General features: G+C 46.7%; 1 protein-coding gene across 1 annotated transcript; it reads left to right on the plus strand.

Annotated features, from left to right (window-relative positions):
- Positions 1-1,104: 1,104 nt before the first annotated feature.
- Positions 1,105-9,437, plus strand: ZBTB43 (zinc finger and BTB domain containing 43). The gene is made up of 2 exons (XM_065854031.2): positions 1,105-1,249; positions 2,975-9,437. The coding sequence occupies exon 2, from the start codon at positions 2,998-3,000 to the stop codon at positions 4,390-4,392; it is 1,395 nt and encodes a 464-aa protein (XP_065710103.1). The 5' UTR covers positions 1,105-1,249; positions 2,975-2,997; the 3' UTR covers positions 4,393-9,437.
- Positions 9,438-9,849: the final 412 nt, after the last annotated feature.

Below are 9,849 nucleotides of genomic sequence, written 5' to 3' on the forward strand. Positions count from 1 at the left end.
GCGCGCGCACACACACACGCACACACGCACACACACACACACGCGCACACACACGCACACACGCACACACGCACACGCACACACGCACACACACACACGCACACATACGCGCACACACACACGCACACACACGCTCGTTCCCGGGCGGGCGCCGCGGCCTCGGGCGCCACCTGCTGTTCCGGAGGAGACAGCGGCTGCCAGGCGGACCCGCGCGGGGGGGTCGCTGTTCCGCTCCCCACGCTGTTCCGCTCCCGCCCTCCCCCCCCCGGACCGCGCTGCGCCGTGAGCGGTGCGGGGAACCGGTGCGGGAAACCCGTGCGGGAAACCGGTGCGGGGGAACCGGTGCGGGGGACCAGCCGTGACGGGTCGGCGGGGCGCGCCTCTGCTCGCTGTAACACAAGCAACTTGTGGGGAGTTGATGCTCACCGGAGTGAGCGCTTCCCGTGGTGTTCATGGGACACCGCAGAGCACATCGTGGTCTCTTGTAACAACACTTTTCAGCAACTGAGACATTTTGATAAAATGATCGTGCTCTCCTTAGCTGCTGCTGCCAAATGTTGGTTTAGATTTGGTTTGGTTGGACTAACTCGCTCTTTGGCAGCAGCAGCGTTCGGCAGGGCAGACCAGACGCCCATTGCCAGACCCTCTGCCTCCAGCTCTGCTCCAGTGGCGCGAGCAGGTGGGTGCTGGCGGATCCCCGCAGCACTCAGCGCAGCGGAAGCTGTGGCACCACGGTCACAGTGCGTTATCGTTCACTTTTCCTCCAGGAGATGCTGTGAATATTCGGTTTCTCCTTGATTTCTCAGCAGAGCTGCTGCTCCTCCTTTACCGCTGTCTGTGTGACCCCTGCTCGTGCGCTGGGCGAGCGGGACGCGGGACGCGGGACCCGGGAGGGCCGCCGGCTCTGCGCAGGCTGCGCCAGCAGGGGGCGCCGCCGCTGCCCGGGGAGAGCCGCGCGCCGCAGCGGGGCGGGGCGGCCGCGGAGGGGGCGGGGCGGGGCGGGGCGGCCGCGGAGGGGGCGGGGCGGGGCGGGGCGGGGCTTCCCCTGGCGGCCCCAGCTCTCGCGCCTCCTCGCGGGCAGGAAGCAGATGGGCTGACCTGGCTCGTCACGTGACCAGGATGCGGAAGCTATCGACAGGAAGGGGGGGCTGCTTCCGGCGTCGGCCTGGCTGGGGCGCGGAGGCAGCGCCGGCCGCACCGACACGGGCCCGCGGTCGATCCCGCTATGCGAGGAGCCTGAGGCGCGCAGGTGAGGGGCTGCCCGCGCCGGGCCGGCCTTCCCGCTCCCCTGAGCGCTCTGCCGGCGGGGCGGGGGCGGTGCTGGGCCCGGCGCTCCTGGCCCCGCTCCGGGCGGAGCCGCTGGGCCGCGGGGGCCGGTACCGGGGCCTGGCCGGGCCCGCTGTTCCAGGCAGGGCCGCGCTGGTGCTGCCGCGGCGGATGCGAAGGGATTAACGGCATCTCCTGGTGCCGGGAGCGGCGGGGCCCGCCTGCTGGCGCTCCTTACGGGGGTTTATTTTCAAGCAATAACATGTGCCGGGCGCGTGTGGCTCGGCGTTGCGGCACGGACGCTTTGTGTTAATTGAAACAGACTTTGTGTTGGGATACAGAAAATGTGGAAACGGAACGAATTGTTAAAGGAGGAAGTGAAGCCTTATTGGAAAAACAAAATTTTCTTGATTTATGTGGCTTTACTAATAGAAAATATTTTACTTAGGTTTTGGTAGCTTTGGTTGACATGGGAACCTGAGATAAACAGCGGTCTGCTCCCAGCCGGAGCTGCTGCGGTGCGGGCGCCGTGAGCCCGAGCGCACGCTGGCGGTGACCAGGTTGCTCTGTAGACGTCGCGTTGCGTTCCGGCTGACCGGCCCCTGAGGGTGGTCTTGTAGGCAGGTGTTGGAAAACAGCCTGAAATCTGAGAGTAGTCTGAAAGGGTGAAATTTAAAAATTTCAAAAGTTTAACTTATTCAGCCAATGTTGGTCTTTCGTAGTCGCATTTAAGTTTCTGTCGTTATTTCTAATGATAACAACATACAAATTTAGTTCAAATTCAGTTTAAAATTTGAAGTAGAGCTTCTAAAGAATTACCTTACTGCTTGAAAGACTGGTAACTTTTGAATAAGACCTGGATCATGCGCGAACAGAAACATTAAACTCTGACCTGAGCTGAGTTTCTTGCGTATAATTGTTGCATTGTTACAAATATAAAGGCACATTCAAAAAAATACAGCAGAGGTATCACTTTCCTGATTAATATTTCAAATTCCGTAAGATTTTTCCTAAAGAATAATGTCTGGAAAAGCTCAGAACTAAAAGATTGGTTTATAGTTCTGCAGCTGCACTGATGTTGCTGTTCCACCTCTCCGTTAATAAAACAACAGGGAAACATCACTAAGAGTCATGAGCCTCATTCTCACTGGGGTTGTGTCTGCCGCCGCTGTCACTGTGTGAGTCAATGCGCTTCCTTTTGCAGGCTTCCTCCAAAGTGCAGTGTTTCTTAAGAGGACGGTCAGTCTGCGTTGGGGGATCAGTGCGATTATTGGCAGTTGGAATGCAGAGTCTTTCGTGCGCTGTTACAAGCTCTGCAACATCCTGCAGTCAGACCTCTGTTATCATTTTGTCAAATAACTGGTTTTATTATCCTAAACTCATGCTTGAAATGCTTCATCTATCTCAGCTGGGTAACGTGGTGTCTGTAGCTCCTGCTGTAGTTGATGAGTCCTCATGGATGGAAGAAACACACCAAAATGTGCTGGTATAGCCATCTGTGGTCTCAGTGCAACCTTCAGAAAAGAGAGAAATGAGTTGGGGTAGGAGAAGTAGAAGTATAGCAGTGGCACAGGTTCCACAGAATGTTGGGTTGAGTTCCTTATGAGTCTGCCTGAGTGTTATTTGTTAAAGATAAAAGTGTGGAAGGAAATTGAAAGATCAGTACTGTAACAAGCAGAAATTCTGATTTTGTTTCTTTTCCTTGCAGCACAACATTAAATTTGTAATGCAATGGAGTCTGGGTCAAGCTCTTTTCGAGTGGAATTTCCAGATTTTTCTAGCACCATTTTGCAGAAGTTAAACCAGCAGCGCCAGCAAGGACAGTTATGTGATGTGTCCATTGTCGTGCAGGGCCATCTCTTCAGAGCTCATAAAGCCGTTCTTGCAGCCAGTTCACCTTACTTCTGTGATCAGGTTCTCCTAAAAAACAGCAGACGAATAGTCCTGCCCGATGTGATGAATCCCAGAGTATTTGAAAACATTCTTCTGTCTACCTATACAGGTCGGCTGGTAATGCCTGCTCCAGAAATTGTTAGTTATTTGACAGCAGCAAGTTTTCTTCAGATGTGGCATGTAGTGGATAAATGCACGGAAGTGCTAGAGGGGAACCCAACCGTCCTCTGTCAGAAGATGAACCATGTCAGTGACCATCAGTCCCCCAGCAGCAGCAGTTACAACGGCCTTGTTGAGACCTTTGAACTTGGCTCAGGAGCACAGACGGAATTCCACAAAGCTCAGGAAATAAGGGATGGTGAGAACGAAGAGGAGATCTCTAAAGATGAACTGTCGTGCCAGTTGACCGAACATGAGTACCTTCCCAGTAATTCTTCAACAGAACATGATAGACTCAGCACTGGAATGACAAGTCAGGATGGTGAAGAAGGAACCAGCGACAGTGCGGAGTATCAGTACACCAGACCAATGTACAGCAAACCCAGCATCATGTCTCACAAGAGGTGGATCCATGTGAAACCAGAAAGGTTTGAACAAGACTGTGAAGGTGTTGATAATCCGTATGATGAACACCAAGTTTCTGAATCCATGAATGCCATTCAGGCAGATCATTCAATCCAGTCTTCAGGTGTTGAAGACTTTCATATAGGTGACAAGAAGATGGAAGCAGAATTTGATGAACAGGCAGATGAAAGTAATTATGATGAACAAGTTGACTTCTATGGCTCTTCTATGGAAGAATTTTCTGGTGAAAGGGCAGATGGAAATTTAAGTGCTCACAGACAGGATCTTATGATAGCAGCAGGCTATGGCGAAGGCATTGAAATGGCCTCGGGAATTAAAGAGGAAACATCCCTCACTGGATTCTCACATGCTGATAAGCTGTATCCTTGTCAGTGTGGTAAAAGCTTCACACACAAAAGTCAGAGAGATCGGCATATGAGTATGCACCTTGGCCTTCGACCTTATGGCTGTGGTGTCTGTGGTAAGAAATTTAAAATGAAACACCATCTTGTAGGCCATATGAAAATTCACACCGGCATAAAACCGTATGAGTGTAACATCTGTGGGAAAAGATTTATGTGGCGGGACAGTTTTCATCGGCATGTGACCTCTTGTACCAAGTCGTATCAAGCTTCCAAAGCTGAGCAGACTACTACTGAGATGAACTAAGACATTAGTGCTACATTTGTTTAGTAGAGTAAGCAAACAAAACTACTTATGCAAATAATGTCTGGTACTTGCTATTGTAAATTCTCAAAGAATCAAGTTTTGATGATTATGCTAGTGTAAGCAGACCAAACTTTTACTTTCCACAGTATTATTCCAAGTGTTCAATGTGTGAAGTGCAAGTGGTAAATCAGAAAGGTGCTTGCAAAATTAGGTCTGTAATGTCTTTGTGACATTGATTGTAATCACAGCAGTATTTAGAAGGCCTGTTGTTTTTCTAAGTCTCCTGAATTCACAGTAAACCCCAGCTCTAAATTGACCCAAATCCTGCAAATACATGAAGCAGGAATTCAAGTAGACCTACTTAATGAAAAAGAGAACTAGGATGCTCAAGGTTACATGATTCACATTTTAATAAAAAAAAATTAGAGTTCTACCTGCCCACATACTTAACATGCATCAGTGGACAGCCTACATCTTCTTGTATTGCTTAATGAGAGGCTGTGTTAAAGATGGTTTAGCTTTCCTTTATCTGTCTTCCATTTTTTATCAATCTTTAGTAAAACAAACATTGTTTAATTTTGTGTCGACTTCTGTATAGAGTCTGTAAAGCACTTAAGTATAGTTGAGCACTATATAAACTTCACTGTGTATCAAGTATAATTTGTCTTTGATCCTCTGGGGTCTGATGCTGTATGGCTTGGCTTGGCTTGATTTGATTGCTACATCGTGAGAGCTAAACTGTAGTTTTCTGTTTAGACTTTTGTGGCTTACTACAGTAGCAAGTACCAAACTCTGTGCATTCACAAATTGAGTTTTTATTGGTACAAAAACTTCTTTGAGAACTGTCTAGTTTCAGAAACCTGTTTTAGGAAAATAATTTAGTCACTGATAGGTATTTATACTTTTACTTCTTTACTCTTTGAGTAGTAAGAATGATAATACAGATTCTTGGTACTGAACTACTGTGACTGGTTACATGTGATCACAAGCAGCCAGAGGTGTTTACCTCTTCAAGTGAAGTTGTTTGTGGAAAGTACAGTCATTGGATCTGCTGATGGTCCTGCAGAACATGGTACCGCGCTTACGGCCGAAGTCTGGATTTCTGATGGGGAAGTGGCGCTCCTGCTCCATCAGGATGAGGATCTACAGCTGGGCTCTTGTTCCGGGGGCCAGATGGGGTGTTTGTAGTTCTGAGAGATGCTGCCAGCTCTGCAGGTAGAGTGGATGCATCGGTTGTAAAGGTGGCAATGGGATTTTTTGGGTGAAAGCTTAATGCGGTCCTATGCAGAAGCAACTAACCCTTCTTTGTCGTTTACTGAAACATTATAAAAAGGAAAGAGCCTCCAGAGCCTGCATAGACTATAGCAGAAAGAGGTGAGGTCCAAATGCAGTGCTGGTAACATGGGGAGAAAACCCAACCAGCATCGAAGGCCTAAGACTGTCTGGCCCCGTTTATGTATTAGGTACTGCAGTGTGCAGGATAACGTACTGAAACAGGTGACCCTGTATGGTGAAGCAAAGCCACACAAAGATAATTACTCTTTAGATGCGTTTTTGAACTCCCAGTTACAAACTGTCTGAAGACACAACTGAACTGTATCCTGAACATGAATGTTTGGCACAAGCTGGGGGTTCACTGCTCAGTGGGCTGTAGTTACTGTAACTTCTTTTCTGGCATTCTGCTTACAAACTTTGATTGATTTTTTTTTTTTTAAGAGGCTCTTAATTCTTAATCTTCTAATGCTTCAGATATTTTTCATATGGAATTTTGTTAAAACAGATATTCCCAAATATGATGAACCCGTTGCTGGCAATGGGCATGAATGGTCAGCACCAGAGAGTTCCTATTCTTAGCACTTAATTGAACTCTATGATATACCATGGTGGCCATATATAACCCTTGTAATCAAGGTAACAAAACAGGGATTTGCTCACTAACACTGTAACCTGCTTAATGTATAGAAGCACTTTGTATTATAAAAAAAAAAAGCCCACACCATAAAACTTTATAAGTATGTTTTTTAACTTTAGAAATTATATTCCCTTTATGGTTTGTTTCCACACTGCTAACACTGTCTTTTTTAATATTTAAAAAATATATATAATGCTTGCCTGTTTACATGAGCGTAGAGGAAAGGGTTCCTACACTCAGTGGCCCTATTTTTCCATTCTCCAAGGCCTTACTACATACAGGGTGTCATTTCTGCAAGTACCATCGTCACATTCGAGGGAAGGTATTGTCATACTCATTCCACAAATGATCTTGTATATTACATTAGTTTTCAGCCCCTTTCAAATTGTCACTTCAGCATAGCATAAGAAGGCTAAATGTGCCTCTTCCCATGTAACCGTGGAAAAGGCTGGACAGAAACACCAGGCTGAAAACCACGCTTGAGCAAAAACTGATTTCTGTTAAACCCAGACCACCCTACAGAGCTGCCAGTAAAACTTTCTTTACCGGCTTGGAATGACTTTTCTATGGGACATTTCAAAGTTAAACATTACTCTTATTTGCAGTTAGATTACTTTGAAATAAAGCTTTAAAATACAATGTACTGCGAGAGACACTTTAAAGGTTTTATAATAGGTACAGTAGATCATATTATAGAACCGTGTTCTTTTTTAATGACTTAGCACAAATAGTAACTTTTTAATATTTGCCTATTACCGTTTTACACCACATTATGATATTGTCTTGAAAGTCCAACAGATGTTGCTCCACTGATTTTGTAGTGCTTGGCTTTCTGATGTTAATTTACATGAAAACAATCGATTGCAGGAAAATACTGATATAATTGTGATGAGCTGTAGTTGAGAGGATTGATGATATAAGGGAAGCTTGAGATATGTGTCTGAAATCCTTACTTTTGCTTACCACGGGCAAAACTGTTGACTTGTGTTTTTCCTGAATTTGATTTCTTGCCCTTTGACAAACTTCTAATCACTGATTCAGGTATTGTGGGAAAAATATAACAAAAAAGTACTTCAGCCATTATTGAAACATCTTTCCTCCCCGTTCCTCAGGCTGAACTGAAGTCTAACGCCTCCGCTCCCCGCCCTTGCAGTCTGTTCCCCTTGTTTTCACCAGCCGGGCTCGGTCGTGCCGGTTCTTTCTGTGAGGTGCCCGATCCCACCGGAGGTTGGGTTGCTGGGCGTGCTGGCTTGCCTGACGCTCCTTATTTCCTCCTGGGTGTCCTCTGCCGCTCCGCGCTGGCCGGTGTCACTGCTCGCCGTGACACCAAGCCGCAGCCCCTCCAGGGATGTGCCTCTTCAGCTCAGGTCTCCTGTGAGCCTCGCTCACTTCGGAGGGGTCCCTGCTCTGGCGTGGCCAAAGTCCCCTTGGGAGTGACACACGGGGTGTGTCTCTGCACATGTACTCAGTGTCTTTTCCGTTTGTTTTCCCACCAGCAGCTCTTCAGTTTCTCCGCCTGTGTTTCTTCCCCAGAAGTATCTCCTGTGTCTCCGTGCACCTGTGCTGGCAGCTGCCGCTGTTACCTGTGGTGACGCGGAGGCGCTGGGAGCAGCTCTGGTGAAGTTCGGGCAGGGGTGGGTTGTTGCCGTCAGCCCGGGTGCCACGCAGAACCTGCGCTGGCTGGCACAGGGCGGCCACAGCCTCTTGCCGTGTGTCACCCTGCAGCCCCTGCTACTGAAACTCTGCCCTTTATGGCCAGCCCAGTTGGACACAGTAAACCAAGACACGCAGATGCAGCTGCTGTCAAGCTCTTAATCTTTGCTGAAGGAGTGGCCTTGTTCAAGATACAGGAAATTATTCCTTGTTTGTGGGGAGGAGGGAGCGATCCATATATAGAATATGAATGCATATGTATGTGATAAATGTCATTAATCGTTCCCTTAAGCTTCATCATGCTAAATGCCACGGCTTAGCAACATCTGTGCATTTTTATATTGTTCACTGTTGGCTGTAGTAAAGTGAATGTCTTCTGAAAACCAGGGTGGTTGTACACACAGGAGGCTTTCGGAACAGCCATCCCGTCCTGTCAGCAGGAGGACACCGAGTTCTTTTCATTCCCTTTTGTAACTGGTGTGTTAATTACCGTGGAGTCTGTGTAGCTGCCCCTCTGCAGAGTTCAGCCATTTAGCAGGGTTAAGATCTCTGCTCAGGTGTGCACGTGACCCTCTGAGGGAGGATGTTCCTGTTTCACACACCACTGTTGTGGGTTGGTTTGGCTTTTTTAAATGTCACCTGGTGTTCTGTGGGAGAGCAGGTGGGCTCTAGAAGGTACCGTCACTACAGTTTTTGGTCTTGTTTTTTTTTTTTTTCATGTGAGTGTTTCTGAGGTCAAGAAACTTTGTCCTGTACCAAAACCCAGGCGGATGATCAAAGGTGATGTATTGGGTTTCTCATTATAAAATATATTTGATATCCCTCTATTACCAAGCCTGAAAGGGGGCACATCGTGTCTTGTCATCTCAATGCTTCTGCGCTGGTGCCAGAAAGGTGACCTGTCTCTGGATTGTGAGAGCCTACAGCAATATATCGGGTATTTTGCTTTAACAGAATAAGAACCTTTCTCAACATAACAAAGGAAAGCTGGTTTTTGTCATTTAAATGCTTCATTGGATAGCTGGGCTTCTTTAGCTATGAGCTGTGAACTGTCCGTGCCCTAGGGGAAGATGCTGGAAAACAAAAGGTATATTTTTAATGTGATTAAATTGTAAGTTCTGATTTTTGCTTGAAGCCTGTGTCTGTCGATTGCTGCTCCTTTTTTATTATTCATCGGATTCCATATTTCTTCCAGAAATGTAACTGTTTATGCAAGTCAAGTGAATCTTCCTTAATGAGAGATAAGTTTTTATTCTGAACAAGTCATTTATAATAGTAAATTTGCCTATCTTGATATTTTGTGAGATGTTATGCCTGTATTGCAGAGGTTGGATAGTTTTGTCGATAAATATTGCTGTCCTAATTGTACAGCATGGTTTTAATTTAATGTTGTTATTCAGTATTTTCTTCTTATAGAAGAGTCCCATGTCCCTTTTTTGTATAACATGTTTTAATAAATGTTATCTGTCAACTTTGTAAATGTTTTCTTAAGCTTGAATGAAAGGAATGCATGTCTAGTACTAGTATTTAATATTTCACTTTTGCCAAAACGATGAGTGCTCAAAAGTACAAATCCGAAAGTTGTTGATATATAACTTTATTAAATATATAAAGGAGAAGTGTATCTAGTAGTGTGTCTTCTTGAAATACTGACAACATGCTAAGCCTAGCCTAAGAAAACACTGAACTAAAACCTGACTTCTATAATACAATAAATGGTTAAATCCATTTCTTCGGTGTTCAGGGAATTAGTGCCCATGTTAGTCCGAAATTCCCGAAGAGGTTTTGTTGTAGCCGTTTCCAGGACGGCGCTCTCAGAGCTGCGGTACGGGGCGTGCCGGCCGCTGGGGGGGTCCCGGAGCGCCTCCTCCCGCCCGGGAAGCCCGCAGGCA

This window comes from Patagioenas fasciata, chromosome 20, assembly GCF_037038585.1.
Source record: "Patagioenas fasciata isolate bPatFas1 chromosome 20, bPatFas1.hap1, whole genome shotgun sequence".
Classification (NCBI taxonomy): Eukaryota; Metazoa; Chordata; class Aves; order Columbiformes; family Columbidae; genus Patagioenas; species Patagioenas fasciata.